The 17509-nt window shown below is 42.7% G+C and overlaps 1 protein-coding gene across 3 annotated transcripts in view; it reads left to right on the top strand.

Moving 5' to 3' along the window:
- The window catches only part of PDSS2 (decaprenyl diphosphate synthase subunit 2), a 183530-nt gene that overhangs the window by 77008 nt on the left and 89013 nt on the right, over positions 1-17509 (top strand). For all 3 annotated transcript variants that reach the window (XM_019537850.1, XM_019537849.1, XM_019537851.1), the window contains exon 2: positions 6216-6350. In XM_019537850.1, the coding sequence (XP_019393395.1) occupies positions 6216-6350 (135 nt within the window). The remainder of the gene's footprint in view (positions 1-6215; positions 6351-17509) is intronic.

Below are 17509 nucleotides of genomic sequence, written 5' to 3'. Positions count from 1 at the left end.
GGTGCAAGATGCAAGCTGTGCATTTCTAACAATACTCCATTTCTAACGATATTCCATTTCTAACAGTACCAAAGATGAGGGGCAAAGATAATGAACCACTGAAGTCACAACACTGGAAGGAGCAGTAAATAGGAGAAGCTAATAACTTGGCTTCCCTCCTTTTATATCCATTTGTATTCAGGACAGTGATGGAGATCCCAGTTCAAATCCGTCCTCTCCTTGACAGCATTTGAACCCATTCACAGCACTTTTGAACCAAGCAGGTACAGGGTATTCTGGGCTGGGTTGCTCCATCTCCCGTGTTGAAGCTAATCCATTTTGTAAAATATTTGAATATTCATTGAGCCAGAAGAGAGCACGAGAATCTTCTCTGAATCGGAAAGAGTAGGTTTGAACTGAGTGCTCCAATCTTTCAGTGTACTAATCTCTGGGCTATGGGATTACTTGGCTCAGTTAATAGCTACATTTTCCACGTAAAATAGAATAGTGACTGCAGGAGAGAGAGAAAAAGTAACTCGCCCAATAAAACTCCATAACATGATGGTTAACCAGTTGCCTGAGAAGTGGTCAGACTCCCTCAGACAGGATTTGAATCTGGTTATGCTGGGTGAGTGCTTGACTTGCTGGATAGTTGGGCAAAAGAAGACAGCCACCAGCATCACTTACCTAGTCCTTTGCTGGATTTTGTTACAACAAAATGTTTCAGAAATCGCAAAACAATTTATTTCTGCCTTTTTGGGGAAGGGGAAACCCACTTGACTAATTTTAGTTTTATCTGAAACTGCCCAGTGAATTCTTTACTTTTGTTAGCTAAATCTTGTCCAGCTCTGTTCTATATAATCTTTTTCCTTCAAAACCTTTACTCCTAATTTCTCAGTTGCCTGCATTCTTTCCTTTTCTCCTCATGTAAAGGCTTCACATTACCTATACGGCGGGGGGGAGGGTGCTTTTTTGGGGTTTTTTTTGTCTATTGTGTGCACTCATCTGAATATTGTCCAAGATGATTATGTTTGCCTTTGTTTCTTCCGGCCTCTCTTTTAACCTCATGGAATGTTGCAGAAAGCAGAAGACTGATAATAAAATAAGTTGTTTTTTGTAATATCTCAACTGTTGTAATGAAAATAATTTTGTTTTGCACCATTTGAGTGATTTTCATTAACTAATAGAACTGATATTTGTGATTCGTGTTTTTTGACAAAACATGTCAGTAACTAGTTGAGTTAAACCACTGAAATTATAGATTAATCACTAAACTGCAAAGGCTACTGAAATGGGCACTGCAAGTGGAGACATGCACAAATCCTGAAGTAGAATGCTCATGTTTGCTTGATTTATTCTCTGCAACAGACGGACTCTGGTAGTAGGAGGTGTAATTTGCAGCACATTAGCTATTAGCCAGTGTCACTGCTCGAGTGGGTGGTGTGAGTCTCTTGTGTCTGTAGCGTAATAACGCGCATGTTTCAGAGCTAGACTCTTCTCCCCTGTGCATCAAGATTGATTTTCTTTTTGTGAACAGCATTCTGTATTTAAACCTGTGAATCTGTCAGTTTTCAAATGGGTTATTTTGTCACATGGTTAACATCTAGAGTAGATTTTTTTTTTTCTTTTTCCCTTGTGTTTTTTAAATGTTTTGTAAAATTGGAATGTGGCACACTGTTACAGAGTCACTTCTATCTATCTAATCCCCCCCCATAAGAATTAAGAGTGTAATTTCAAGATACCCAGTCTGTAACTTACAGCAAGTAAAATCACACTAATGTCTATTCTTGGGTGCCCTCCGCTCATACTTGTGTTGTTCTGCACAGGTTTTCCAAAAATTCCAGGCTGTACTACTTCTGCATATGCCCAATTTCTCTTGGGTTGCTTTTCAGCTCACTTTTTCCCTAGAGGCACCTGTCTTCTGCCACATACCCATCACGACTAATTGCACCATCTGGAAGACTTCTGTGTGTAGCTGTTATTGAGGCAGAATATCTCCTGGGAACTTGATTCGGGTAGAATGTAAATGTGACCCCTGAAGCCATGTCAAATAGCTGCAGTAGTTTCTGGTGTCCAAAGAATGGTCACCCTAGGCTTTATTTGTTTCAAGTCTAATGCAGTTTGCTTTAGTGTGAATATGGTACATGTCAGTATCAGTCTCAGCCATTTCTTTAAATGGAATTGGATTATGAATACAATTTTGTTGATAATTCTATATAAAAGCTCCATGCATATAATTTTAGCCAGGATCCCTTTATGTTTTGTATAACTGCATGATGGTAGAATAGGTGGTACCCATCACACACAATCCTGTTAGCTATACAGCTCTGCACTTCTGCTATGCTTTATCACTGTTTTTTCCCCTTAACAATTTATACTAATGACATTTGGAACCTTTCAACAGTTCTCACAGTTGAATATTTGATGATGATGCTTTGTTTCAGTCATAAGTTATTTTGCAACTTGATTTTTCTTAAACTGAATTGGGTAGAAGTAGAGTTATAAAACTACTGATTCAGTTCTCAAAATATCTGTTCCTCAGCCAGTGTCTTATTTATTATCAAAAGAGCCAACACCTTTTGACTCAAGTACATATGCTCCCATAGGACAACTGGTTCCCTTGCTCTATAATGGTATGGTATAATGTAGTCTGTTTTTAGTCCTGGCAAATTTTGAGGTATGGGACACTAAAATCTTAAAAAGTTAACTTTGGATTATTTTTGTTAATGTTTTAAAAACTATTAGTACTCACTTTTTTCCATGAGGTTCTGTATGTATTAACGAAGGCAATTTGGCTTCAGAAGCGAAGAGGAAAAAAATAGTACTAACAACTTGTCCTGGAGTCATTCTTCTCTGCAGTATGACAAATAAAATATGTGGATGGTGTTGAGGAAAATACGTAGCTTGTATTTGCACTTTGTTAGATGACCTGCTTAACTCTCTTGTACTTAACAGCTTATGAGTAATGTGGTCAACCTAAGTTCAGGCTAGAAAACTTGTTTCCACCACAGGATATATTATTCATAATATATATATTTCCAATATTTTCTGAAAGAGTTTGGTATGTACTTGTAGCTCTGACTTTGGAATTCTAGAAGATGTTAACTGATTAGTTATCAGTACTTTCTTGGCTTGAGGAAAACAATGTATCACCCTGTATCTAAATGTTGTAGCACTGAGAGCTGATATTAATTTGAATAATAACGTTAAAGATGTGTAAACTGTACGTTCACTGGCTGCTGCGGGGGGGTTGGAGGGAGGCCAGGCCAGGCTAGCCCCAATCCAGATGTGGAGCACCAGGAGTCAGTTGTTGAATCAGGTGTGATGTGAATTGTGAAGAGGTGGCAATGCAGTGGAACACAAGGTGTAAGCTATATTGCAGAGGGAGTGATTGGGACCTACTGAGAACAGAAATCAAACTACTGTTGTCTTTCACACTGAGAAGCAAAGATTTTTTGGGGAGGGTGTTACTGGACCAAGTGTGTATTTGGGAGAGATGTTAAACAAAGTGCCTTTCCTCAGGTGTACAAAAGGAGCAGAGAGAGCCTGAGCTAAATACCAGATAAAGTGATGACTTTTTGTCTAATTCCATTATTTAAATGAAAGCAGTCATGTAAAGTGGCAAAAGACTGTAAAAATCACAACGGTCTTACCCTAACAATTCATTCATATTTTTTTTCTTACTGTAAAGTGCCCCGGTGTTTTTATTCTGCAAGGGAAAGGGATTGAAGAGGCGGTTCCTTTTTCTTCTCACTTGTATTGCCACAAACTGAAACACTCCTTTTGGGGGCTGAGAGGGTATGAGGATTAACAGTAAGAAAGATTAAGTAGATGCTGCCTGCAGTTCCATCATATGTTGTAGGTACTAACTCTCCCTCCTTTGAAGCTCAGTGTTAAGGGAATGTACCTGTCTAGAAGAACAGGCTGAGAATTGAAATGTGTTAGATAGGGCATCAGAACATCACTTCTTGAAGCTCTCCTCTGCCAAGCTTAGGTTGAATCAATGAATCATAGCAACGTGCTAGACTGTTACTTGGAATTCCCTGTACACCTTTAGAGAATATTGCTCTCTTAATGAGCATGCCTGATGCTTATTTTGGGAAGACTGTTCTGCAGTCCTTGATGTTAAATAAGCCTCAGCTCACCTTCTGAGGGTCATTGTGTTTGCTCAACTTCCCAAAATATGACTTGCTTGAAAAAGAATTGACTACTTTAAGAACTTGGGTTCCTTGCAAGCAATATCTATCTTTGCCTTTTGACACAGCTGTTCTTTGGACTCTGGACTTCGGAGGAAAGAACTGGGGTTTTGTGGTGATGTCTCTCTGGCCCTCTGGTGTCTGGGCTATGAAATGTTTGTTATTGTGAAAGGGTGCTTGTACCATCCCAAAGGGCCTCCAGTTTGTCCTAAGATCCTTGGCATGCTGGGGGAAGCACATGTAACATGTACGAGTGCATAGAAGCAGCACTTAAAGCCAAACTTAGTCGTCTTTCCTTCTTGCTGCTGCTAACTTTTTTAGTTCTCAAAACTATGCTTCCCTGGAGCACTGTTTTGTTTTTTTGTTTTTTTATGGCAGTTACGTTGCTCCTTCCTGAGATCAAGAAAGGTTAAAATTCTACACAGCAATAAAATGGGGGAGAAATTATATGTTAAGCTATGGCATAGTTTTTATATGGTTCATTTTTCAAAAGGTCGTGATAATATTAAGGATCATGTATCTAATTCTATCTGCTAGAAATAAGGTTACAAACTTCTGAATAATTTGTTGTATATAAAAGCCTTCTGTCTAAACCTTTAGCCTTAATTAGGGTATTGAGGAGTGAAAAAAAATCATTTGATAGAGACTAAGAGGCTGCGTTTCCAGAAATGTGGGGATTCAAGAGGAGCGCAGGGCTTCTCTTTTAAACAAGTTTAACTTTTGAGTTGCTGCATTCATTTTGATTGGTAATTAAGAACTGTTCATGGGAGAAACAAGTAACAGAATTTAAAAATACAGCATTTGAAATGATTTTTTGTTTGTTCATTCAGACTGAGTCTGTCTCCCATCTACTTACGATATATATATATACTGGAATCCACTATGAAGGCCCCCCCACCTCCAACAACATGGTAGGAAGCCTCTTAAATTTGAGTACTGGCCTGGGGCAGGCAGCAGCTCTGCTTTGGCTTTGGCCTTTGGTTCTGTGCATCATGGGGTGAATGCAGAAGATATTACTTACTGCCCCTGCCCTCCCCAACACTTGCCTTCTGCTTTGGCTCCAGTCCTGACCCAGGTAGGCCCAGCTGCTGCCACTTCTGTCTGTCATGAAGCTAGAGTAGAGCAGCAGTAGGTTGGTGGTGGTGCAGAGGGTAGAGAGGGGACAGGCATTGGTGGAATAGGCAGGTGGCAGGGCAGGGAATAGGGCGTGGGTGGGGCAGACACAAGCATGGTAGGGTTGGGGACACGCAGCAGGTGTACAGGCACTTGTGGGTGCAACAAGCAGAGACCTAAGGTATGGGGGTTTGGCCCCTTGCCTCCTGCAGCTGCTTTCCGTGCTACAGCAGTGGGGAAACAAATTTAAGACAACATTTCAACTATTAGATTGTATACATGGAAAATTATAACAGATTTATAAATTTCCATGTATGGAGTCTAATTATTGGCGGTCATCTTGAATTCAAAGTTTTCTTAGATTCAGGTAAATGGTAACTTTTCTTTGTCTATTCTTTTTCAGCGTTTTCGAAGTGTTTTCGTATACTGTGTGTACCTTCTGTATTTACTGTACATTCTGATATGCTTCATCTGATTGAAACACTTGATTTTTAGTATATTCTAGACTTGAGTTGCACCCACCTTAAATTTCTATGGTTTCCTCTGTTTTTGGTGCTCACTAAAAATGTCATGTTGCTACTGTTTATATTGTATAGCCCTGAATTATGTTGAAATATTCCATTGCTGACATCTTTTCAGACATGTTGGGTGTAGACTGCTCCTAGGAAATAAAAATGGGTATTCCAGATTGAAAACTTATTCTTATCTGTAGTAGTAAGAGTTCACCATAAATTATGGGGGAAAGGTGACAAAAGATCTTGATTGATAACTGCAGTTTCCTTCACCCATTGATATGGATCCTAGAGATTTAAGATGAAATAAAGTCAAGCTGAGGGTTGAGTCTCTGTCTTGGTTTGTTTTTTTTGCTTTGTTTTAGTGAGCACTGAGAACGGATTGTGATTTTGTTTTTCCTTTTCCTTTTGGCAGGGAGTTTGTGTATGATAACCAGAATAACCTACAGATGCGAGGATTGGTTGTACTGCTCGTTTCCAAAGCAGCTGGGCCCAGCAGCAAAGTGGAACTGTCTTCCGAGCCCGACATGGTCAGCGGAATTTATTCAAGGTAAGAAGTAACTTCCTATAGTAGGATCCACTGAATTAATTGGACAACTTTACAGTGACTTTTATTGCATCTTAAATGTCCCTTAGTTGAACGGTTAGGGAAAGCCGATATTTATTTATACTGTATTCCCATTTTCCAATTCTTTGCGCTGCTTCTCAGCTTTGTTGTAAGTCCTCTTAAGTAGGGACTGTAGACCTCCTTTGTGAAGCTCCTGCCAAAACGAGACCCAAATCCTGCTAGAATGTTTTGAGCATATTACTTACCATAATGAAAATATTAAAGGAAGATGATTATTTGCAAGTTTCTATTTTTGCCTTTTGACCAAAATAAAGGTTCTGTTGTGTTTTTCTGCTGAACAAAATAATGTTAAAATTATTCTTGATTTCAGTACTGCTGTGCTGTATGCAGGCAAGAAACTGCTCCCGTTGAAGTCAGTGTGAGATTTTCCATTGTGCTGTAATGGAGATGTAGGTTCTTGGTAATTTTTGGATTTGTGTGCTGGTTGTCTAAGAACACCTCTATGTGTGGGTCTTGTCCCCGCAGGTGGGTGTGGGTGTGCATGCGGGGCGTGGTTTGTATTGCTCCTCTGAAGAAGCCAGTCACACCCCAAAAGGGCAAGCTAGTGGTAAGGTCAGAAATGTGGTAGGCCATGGCTCTCCAAAGCTTCACAGCAAAGTTAATTGAGTAGCCTGCCACAATGTTTTTTGAGCATATTGCAAACAGTGGAGAAGGAAGGAAAGCAAACACCTATGGAAAGGGGCAAGAATGACAGTACCCTAAGAAACAACGTATACAAAAATATAGGTTTTCTGTGGGAAGGCCGTGTTGTTTCTTTTAGCTGTATAGTCTCATTTTTGTTTGTTGTTTTGCCCTTGTCCTCAGAGGTTATGCAGCCTTTGCATTAATATGCAAAAGATGTTGCATTAAAACATATTCAAATTAATTAATTATACTGTGGTATATTTAACTTATGTAAATGATTAATATATATATATATTCAACAACATGAGGCAGAACACACTTTACTGATAGCTGAGTTTCGTCAGTATGAGGATTCATAGACTGGAGATGAATTTTAAGCTTTTAAAGCTGTGATCTGATGAGTGACTACTAAAAGCATTGGGAAACAAATAAAACGGTGGATTAATAATGGACCAGTCAAGGTAAAGTGGTATAGTGCTATGGATACTAATGAAGCTTTGCTAATTGAGCCACCTGAAGATCTAGCCCCATAGTCTAAGCCTGAGAACAAGATATAATCATTATAATATGTAGGTTAGAGTTAATAAGACACTCAGAAAATGAAGTACCTTGGAATTCTCCCATACAGGACATTTAGGATTCCTTACTTGCTGCAAAAGTGGTGACAACGGAAGTGTTAAATGTAAATCTTCCAATCTGTAGCAAGGTTTAAATATGGAAAAAGGATTCACTCTAGTAAGAAAGCTGAGAAGTAGTTTTATTTTGTATTACATTTATGTGGATTTTTCCATTAATTTTTCATGAGAGAAGGTGTGGATAACTCAGTAGTGGCTTTTTTGAGCTTTTGTGACATTTTACATCAATGTAAGGACACCACTGGAACTTATACCATTTTTTCCCCTCAGTTAAATAAATAAAACTGAAAAACTTAAGATTTATAAAATTGAAGTCCAAAAGACATCTGCAACTTCTTTATGTGCTATAAATAATATATTTACAAACACCAGCTTCCTGAACAGAAATCCAGAGACACCATTTTCCATCAGCATAGTTTTTTGTTTTAGATCTTGTTTAGGTCACAGTTAGTGTCACTATTCATTCTGGCTTGATGCTGCTGTGCATGTGGAGCTTCCTTGAACATCCATAGAAGTTGGAGAAGAATATCAAAGGCAAAATATACATTCCTCAAAGACACATACTTATGTCTTTAATGTTGATAACTTCCAGGTACTGGAAAATGCTTTTTTGGAACTATATTTCAGATTTTCAGCTCTGCTGTGAATTATGCAGCTCCTTTTTGTTGCCATGCCATGTAATTACTTCATCTGTGTATGTACAAAAATGTTGGAAATATTATTTCTGGCACTGTATTGAGCATCCTCATGCCTGTTACTTACATGCTGTGGACATTATATTGTAGACTGTTAGGTATTGCATATGGCTCACTTGATTTTTTTGTTTTGTTTTGTTTTGTTTTTTTAGACTAGTTAGTAGAGATTGATTAATTGCTTTCCTGAAGTCCTAGTGTGAACTAAGCTGTTCCAGTACTGGTCTCCAGTTACAGTAGGCAGTCTTTATTTCCTGCATTATTAGCTTTGGATTCCATTCCTTTGCTCTCTTTTTACACTTTCACTCCTACCCACTATCAGCTTGACATGTTCGGTAGTATATTGAAGGTATAATTTGGGAATGGGAAAATAGGGGAGATCTATGCCATGCCAATTTTCTTCAGAAAAGGAAAAGTCTAGAGCTCTTTATATTTTGAAGCAATGTATATTCTGAATAACTTTTTATTTTTTCCCTGTGTTCTTGAGCAGAAAAAGTATAAGCAAGAAGCATGTATAAACTTACTTAAAATAAAATGTCACTGGGCGCATCTGCACAAGATGCTTTACTGCGTAGTAGAACTAATTACTGCACAGAAAGCGTTCATGTCTACATGTATAGATGTTTACTGCAAATGCAAGTAACAGATTTACTTGTGATTAGTAACTGTGCAGTAGCACACATGTAGATGCCTGATCTGGGGGCATATGTGTTCCCAGTCAGCTGGGCAGCAGGGGGCAGAAGGTTGCTCCCTTCCCCCCGAGGAGCTACCTTTTCCCAAGGTGGGCTCCGCTACTGGAGTCTGGGTGGGGACAGTGTCCCCTAACCCTGGCAGCTGGGAGCTCCCAGCCCCCACTGCCATCACAGAGCCAGTGCTGGAAGATCCTTATCTCCCAGCCTGAGGTCCACAGTCGCAGGACTCGGGCTGGGAGATCCTTTTCTCCCAGCCCGAGCCCCACGGCTGGGAGATCCTTCTCTCTTAGCCCGAGCCCAGTGGTCATGGAACCCAGGCTAGGAAATCCTTCTAGTCCTGATCCTTAGTTCCCAGCCCAAGCCCCGCAGTCCTGGGACCCAAGCTGGGAGATTCTTCTTTCCCAGCCTGGGTCCCAGGACTGCGGGGCTTGGGCTGGGAACTAAGGATCTGCCAGCCCTGGCCCCATAATTGTGGAGCGGGGGCTGGGAGCTCCTTGCTGCTGAGGCACAGGGACATTGTACCTGCCTGGGCTTTGGTGGACGAGTCCACCCTAGCAGCAGGCAGCTCCCAGGGGCAGAAATAATGTCCCAGCCCCTGCCAGGAGACAGCTGTCTTGTGGCCTCTGGCTTAGCACCCAGGGAGAGCCTAGAGCTCCCCCAGCTGCTGTAGGGGCTGGTTATAGGGCTGCAGAGAGTGGGAGCAGTCTGCTGTTTAGAGCAGAGAATCTGCTTCTGCGTTCCTGCATCGTGTTGATGCTTGCCTGGGAGAATTTACTTTTGAGTAGTTGAGTAAACTGCTCTCAGATCATTTGCACGTGTAGATGCGCCCACTGAGTAGGGATTGCAGTAGATTGCTACTTTTTTGCTGTTTCTCCTTGTCTTCCAATCACTGTGTTTGTCAGTGCATGGGAAAAATGACCTAAATATAAATGCACACAACAGGCTCATTCATTTTTCTTGGCACGTTAGGAGACCCATTTTTAAAAAAAGTACATAGTTTAACTAGTTCCAGGAGCAGGGGCAGTGAATGTGATGATGAGATGCTGCTTGTGCCCTGTGGTGTGAGGTGCCATGGCAGTTTTCCAGGGCCATCTTTGGGCCTCAGTGGGCCCTCAGAGGCTGCCCGTATGTGCTATGTAAATATAGTCACGGGCACATAGTAAGCAGTGTTGAGAGCAAGGAAGCAGAGGCTCATACTTTCTTCTAAGCCACCATCCCTTTGAGATATTGCCAAGAATTCTACTTTTCATTCCCCCAGACATGAATGAGAGTTCAACTTTGCCCCTGCCTCATCACTAGAAGCCCAAAGAGGAGGAGAAATAGAAATGCGGGAAGTAACTCTGCTTCAGGACTTCAGATTGATCTAGGAAATGATGCGGAGCTCCTCTTCTAGTTTACAGGAACTCTTACTAAGAGTGTAAATGTAACATGATGTACTTCAGCATTGTTCCTGTTTCATCCAGGTTCATTCTGGAGGCAGAACAGACAAATTTGAAACACATGAAATGACATCTCCCTTCCCTTTTGGGGGAACTTCAAAGGTACTTGGGAGCATTACAAATATTATGCCTGTTTATGGACTTGTACAGCAACTGAAGCTTGCTAAAATATGCCAGAAGAGAGGAAACGCATGGCCCTCTCTCTTGAGGGCATGTTGTGTTTTCACTTGGGGGAAATGATATCCATAGCATTGAGTTGTAGAAGTCCATTGGAATACAGAGAGTACAAGAATTATCTTGAGGGTTGATGTCGCTATGCTTTATATAAATGAATGCCTCTTCCACGTCCTTCAGAACTGTCTCTGTTCTTTTTCCACTGCAGTGAGAGGACAGAACCAACCTTTTATGTAAGTCTTACTTAAAAGAAAAAAAAACCTCACTTATTTTAAGTAAATAGCTTACAGTAGCTTCATCCCCCTCATTGGGCCTAATCCATGGCCCGCCAGTAAGTGTTTGAAGGGGTGCATCTCCTGTGTTCTTGTTATAGCAGAGTCTGGAGTCCATGCCTACCCCTTTTTGTCTGGGTAAGACATGCTCCATACCCTAGTACACAGTTTACTGTGCCTTCACTCTCCTTGACAGAAGGGAGACTTATTTCCAGCTCTAGCCTTATTTGTCTTTTGAATGCCTGCAACTTGATTCTTTGAGGAGCCTGCTAGGGTTACCAAGACCAGCTGAGGTCTTCTTCCACACCAGCCAAAAACCACTTTTACTGCTCCAGCTTGAGTGCTGTTGCCCAGTATGGGCTTAAGAATGGAAACTCCTTAGTCTCATAGTGGGAGTGAATTTCTCCCTTGTTGCCTCTGGCTCAGGTTAATTAAAAGTGGTACTGAAAACCAAACTAGCACCAACTGTGGCTTACTAGGTTTAGCACAGATGCAGGAAACATGTACTTCCGTGTCTATTTCTCTTCATTGCTGTTGGAACTGACTTCATACCTACCTTCCAGTAGTTACTTCTTTTTTAGTACTGCAGATACATTCAGATGTCCAGTTAATTCAACAAGAAAAAAGGAAGTGTCCCTTGTAAAGAGTGAATAAATAGGAGAAAGAGGTGTTACCCCTTTTCCTTCTCCCTTTGTACTCCTTCCCTAAAAATACTGCAGGAGAGGCTACTTCAGGAGAGGAAAAATATTTCAGGAGAGTGTGTGGCGGGAGGGTCCTCACACCCCCTACCTTCTCTCTCACACCCACACCTTGTCCACCCGAGCTCCGTACTCCCACTGCTCCCTGGACAGGGACCCTGGGCTCTGCGCTCCTCTCAGCCCCATGCTCTGCGCTCCCACCCAGCTTCAGTTTCTTCACATCTGCCTGCTGCCACTTCTCTACCTGGTGCCCAAAGCAAGCACTGCAGCAGGGACAGAAGGCAGAGCTGCTGGAGGCTGGGGAAGCTGAGCAGGTCCCCTGGCCACTGCAGCAGTGGTCCCACCTGGAAGCTGTGCATGCTGGCCAGGTCAGGGCCCTCCCACACATGAGGGCGGGCAGCGTACAATTGGTGGGTGCCCGCGGGCCGGATGAAGTGCTGGTGGGCCAGTTCCAGCCTATAGGCCATATTTTGCCCATCCCTGCTCTAGAAGGAACAGAAAAAAGGGGCTCAAATTCTGGTCATCAAGAATCCTATGCTCACTGGGCACTTTCTGAAAGAGACGATGCTTCAGATACCAATATAAAGGCAGAAGACATATGATTGATTAAAAAGTACTTGTGTTTTAAATGGTCTGATGCATAAGTGAAGATCAAATCCTTCACAACCGAGAGGACTGGCCTCATTAATGATAGCAACAGTAAGGCCCTAGAGAAGATTCAAGCCCCTATTCACTCCCTGGGACTAAAACAGTTCTTTTCCTCAGCTTAGAGGAAATTTTATTGCATTTATTTCCCTTTAAAAGCTGACATCATCAACAAACATGTGGGCATAAACATGAGGTCAGTCATATCTTAAACTAGCTACTTTCAAATGACCTCAGCAGTCCTGGAGTAGGAATTCTTGCTTGCATGTCCGCTCAGCTTTCAGCATCAACTTTCAAATGGCAATTTTGACGGTACATTTGGGGCTACTCATTACTTTGCAGTCCATCTCCAGGGTTTCCTAGCTCGCTTCCTTGGGACCCCCAATACATGATTGACTCCTGTTGGAAGTATTTGCCATCATCTGTCCCTTCTTTCCTTCCTCATGAATCTGTCTTACAAGACTCTTGTTGGAAAGAAATTAACTTCTGGTTAAGAAGCAGCCCATAGAGAAGACCACACAGGAGCACTGAGAGAAATTTAATTTTTGCTTTTTTGTAATTCCGAAGAGAAATGATGTTATGAGCCCAGTCATGGGGCTAAAACCTCAGCGAGTACATAAGACCATTCAAGTTTAGGTTGTTGGCTCTAGGTGATATTCCTTCTTTATCCTCAGAAGATTGATCATGTAGCTCATCAAGTACTCAGGGTCTAGCATGTGGAAGAGACCATACCCGTTTAGAGTTCTTCCTTTCAACTTGTTCAGCCAAGGGGCTTACAGACTTCCCACTTCAGACCTGGGAGTGTATTGATTTATCTATACTTAGATGACTGGTTCCTAAGGGCTAGCTCTCAGCAGGGTTGCTGCCTCAGTGCTCCAGTAAACAGGAAGCCTCTTCAAGAGGTCACTTGAATTGCTCATCACCAGCAAAGGAAAGTCCATGCGTCACCCTGCAGAAGAGATTGCTCTACACAGGAAACTGTGTAGAGTTACCATTGTATCATTCTTTTTATAAGCCAACACTGCATATAAGTCTATCCCACATTTAAGGTTCAGTTTTAGGTAAAAGTTTTCTCTGAATATCATTAGGTAACTATAAATGAAAATCATGAACTGTTGCAAAATTATATTGTTCTTACAAATTTCCACAGGAGAATCATGTAACAAAGGAGAGGACCCAAAGGGTTAAGTGCATTAGAAATACTAAAATAAAAAAACTGCCATCTGTACCAAAGATAAACTTGAGGTAAAATTATTATATTGTCTTCAGCACATTGATATGTATCAAAACAAATGTTTTTAATATAAATGAAAAACATTTACAGGTTTAAATTGAGACAAATCCTTACTAAAAGGCCTGATGTGCCTAATCAGGGATTGTAAGCTCTTCTCGCTGAAGATCTAAATTGCAGTTCTAGATCTGAGCCCCATGACACACAGAGTCAAAGCCTTCAATCCAAACAGGCCTGGCTATGGGGATTCAAAATCCAATTTTTCTGAAATTGTTGAATGATGTGGGAAAGGAGAAAGTGTGTGATTTGCATTTACACCATTGTTATGTGCAGCTGTCAGCTCAGATTTGACTTCTGAAAGTGTGAGCAAAGAGCAAAGTATGTTTAGCTAATTTGTGTTTTGGAAGAATGAAACATATTGTTGTCTCTTAAATATTTTACAATTTAATTCCTCAGATATTTTTTTTCTTAAGTTTAGTGCTCAACACTTTCAGGATTGCTGTTTTCTAAATAACAAACTCTCAGACTGCTGTAAAACAAACGCATACAAATTTATATTTTAAGTACTCTCAAATCTGAAGTGTATTAAGCGCCACATATTTTACTGCCAGCTCACCTCATAGACCCTTTCATGGCTTTAGCACAGTCCATGTGGAAGGTCACCACTGGAGCAGTGGACCCATGCAGTGAAGTTGAGTGGTTGGAAGTTCCAAATTGATAACAGGCTCTTCGGGCGGGGAGCTGGACTCGATGATCTTCCGAGGTCCCTTCCAGCCCTAATGTCTATGAAAAAACCTTAGGACTTTTGAAGGAGGAATGCTGTCTGCCTCCTGCTTTAGTGGACCAGACCAAGATGATCTCTGGAAACTGATCTAGGTTGTCCTGCCATTCTGGCCTTTCCCTATGCAAGTTTATTCTGCCACCCTGATAGAGCATATAATTCAGGGTTGCACCCTTAAAGGAGCTGCATAGTCAACTGCTCTGTAGAATCCTAGTGTAGAGTTCCAGTTATAAGCTAACACAGGTAAAAGCAGACTGATTTTTACATTTTTGAAAGGGCCATAAATCTACTAATAATCAGTACAAATTGGTAACATGGGAGATTTTTAGGCTAGGAAAATGGACATTATTTTTTAAAAGTTTGTGGTTAACCCACCTTAGCTAATACATCTTGAAAGCTTACCGTAGATGGTACAAGTTGTGCTTTTCAATATGTTAACAGGTCAAGGTGAACTGTAGAGCCAAGGTAATGGTTATCATATATTATAATAGCTTTTTTTCCCTTCTTGTGGACAGGCCTTGAACTTTTATAATAAACTTGCCTTTAATTGAGCTAGTGCATGCAGTGGCGAAGTGTGGAGTGTGTGCAAGGATGCACGTGCACCCCTGAGAGCACCAGTGCACCCCCTGACTGGCCGTGCTCACCACTCAGGTGACAGGTGGGGGGGCAGGCAGGAGTGCTGGTGCCCCCCTCCCAGCGAACACTGGTCAGGGAGTGGGAGCGCTGTGGCCACTTTGTGATTGGCCATGGGGGGGACTCCTCCCCCCCCCGTCAGCAAAATTGGCCACAGGGGGGTGGGGCATGTGCCCCCTCAACTAAGGTGGCAGCAGTTGCCCATGGGTGCATGTGTGTACAGACATTTAGTTAGGATTAGCATACACAAATTTAAGGGAGTCCTGAATTTAAAGCAATCCCCCAATAATTATACAGATTTCCCTTGCTTTATGCAGGTTCTGTATGTGGGAATTCGCTCTTATGTGATGACCCTTTTTATACCAAAAATTTTTTATATGTGAGGTAAATTCACTCTTATGCAATCGGTGTGGTGGAAGCCCGCAGTCAGCTGCTTTGTGCGGTGCATTGTGGACATGCACCAAAATATAGTCTCTTGTGTGGATCTGTGCTCCTTGCTCGTTGTCTGCAGCACATACTTCTATAGTTGCCATCCCCATTAAGGCTTCTAAGTGTCTTGCTAGCTTATCTCCTACCCCTCTCCCTGGTCCATTAATGAAATGCAAGAGAACTTCACTAACACTGGAGATGAAACTGGAGATTTTGACCTGTGCAGAAACTGGTAAGGGGCTCTCTGCACTTGGTTGTGCATTCAACCTGGGTAAGTCAGAGTTTGCCCTGGGTATGGACCCTAGCCTGCAGTTCAAGTATGGTTTGAGCTCTCTCCTTGGTCCCTACAAGGTGTATGCCTAGTCCCAGTGATCGGCAAGGCAGTGCACCATGTTCCAGTTCTTGAAGCCTCGCTTAGCTACCCCCAGCCCTACACCACTGGTGTTGCAGGGTGATCATGAGAGCCCTGTGTCTGTTGATTCTCCTATGGATGTTACCCTGTTTGTACCTCTTACCACTGATGTGGAGTCTGACACTGAAGACCCTTCATCACCCTGTCTTCACACCAGCTAAACATTCACCACCACCCTGTGCTTGTGTGTACTGTCTGGTGTTGGTGAGTACCAACATTGTCATGTAAAAGTGGTAGAAATGGATCAGGGGGTCAGTACAGTCAAGCGCTTGGAACATATCCCTATTTGTTGCATCGTAAAGTGTGTTCCCTTTATGTGAATTTGAGTTATGCACCGTTTTCCAGGAACACATGTAGAGCTTAAAGCGAGGGAAACCTGTACATAGAAAACATATACATTTGTTGTAATTTTCTATGTATAGAATCTAATTCTTCCCTCTCACCACTCTAGGGGGGCCAGCAATGGGGAAGCAGGTGGTATAGGGAGGTCAAGCAGCTTGCCTCCTGCTTATGCCTGCTCCCTGCCACTTCTGCCTCCCCCTTTCCCCTTGGTTTGCACCAGCAGGTTCTGTCCCTCTTCTAGCCTGGGACACTGAGCACGGCCCTAGCCCAGCCCCTGTAGCAGCTGTGCAGGCTGCATGCTTCTGCTGTGGGGCTGCACTCTGTACTCCAGGCAGCAGCATGCACTGAGCCTGCCAGCATAGAGTAAGGGTAAGGGTGGGGAGGGAAAGGGACAGATGGGGGAGTAGAGGTTGTATGGTGTGGGTGAGATTGTGCGGTGTAGAGGCAGCTGCGGGGAGGGGTAGACAGGCTGCATCCATAACCCTGACCCCAGGTATGGCCTGGAGCCTGAGCCACAGCAGCTGCCTGCCCCCTCCCTCCCTCCACTTTACTTGTACTTGATTTTAAGACAAGGGGCTTCCTTCCCAAGTTAAATGAGAAGACCTTGTCTTGGAACAGAGTAAATATGGTCTTTAATTTTAAAAGATATTGAACTTGTAATTACATCAGAGATTCCACCAAACAAACAAGCTCTTCAAAGTACTTGTAAATTGTAAACCCCGTACAAAAACAATGAAGTCACTAGACCTGAGCAAAGCAGCAAGTATTCGATTCAGCTTTGGATGTGGCCAATCTGGGGGGACAGCGATTCAATTCAGTGATTCAAATCACTATCACAATTAAATTCAGCCCATTTGGATTTGGAGATTTAGTTGCCAAATCTCCTCTGAATTGAACAGGCAGCAGCAGTGGCAGTGGTGAGGGTGTGGCACCAGTGAGTGGGGCCCCACCCCTTGTCCACTCCGATGGCCCCACCTGGCCTCACAGTCCTGGCACTTCAAAAAAAACCAACCAACCAAAAAAAAAAACGCCCTGCACTTACCAGCTGCAGCAATGGTGACTGGGGGCTCATGGCAGGTGCAGTATGGCTTGGCAGGCTGCTGCACACTGTCCTGAAGCTGGGGTGGTTCCAGTAGTCACCCACAGCCTGGCAGCACTCAACCTGAGTGACCCTAGCTCCTGGACAGCACGCGGAGTGCCGTGATGCCCTGCCGAACTGTACTGCACTCGCACAATGTGAAAGCCGCTCTGCAGGTGCTGGGTGGGGGGCAATCCCCACTGCCCCCTGTGCTGCATGGGGGTACTCTGCCATGAGCCCCCAGAGGCCCTGATCGCTGCTGCTGCAGCTGGTGAGTGCAAGGCTTTTTTCTTTCTCTCTCTTT

This window comes from Crocodylus porosus, unplaced genomic scaffold, assembly GCF_001723895.1.
Source record: "Crocodylus porosus isolate Cpor-Errol unplaced genomic scaffold, CroPor_comp1, whole genome shotgun sequence".
NCBI lineage: Eukaryota > Metazoa > Chordata > Crocodylia > Crocodylidae > Crocodylus > Crocodylus porosus.
The sequence above is the reverse complement of the archived record's forward strand: the minus strand, read 5'-3'. Positions and strand labels throughout refer to the sequence as shown.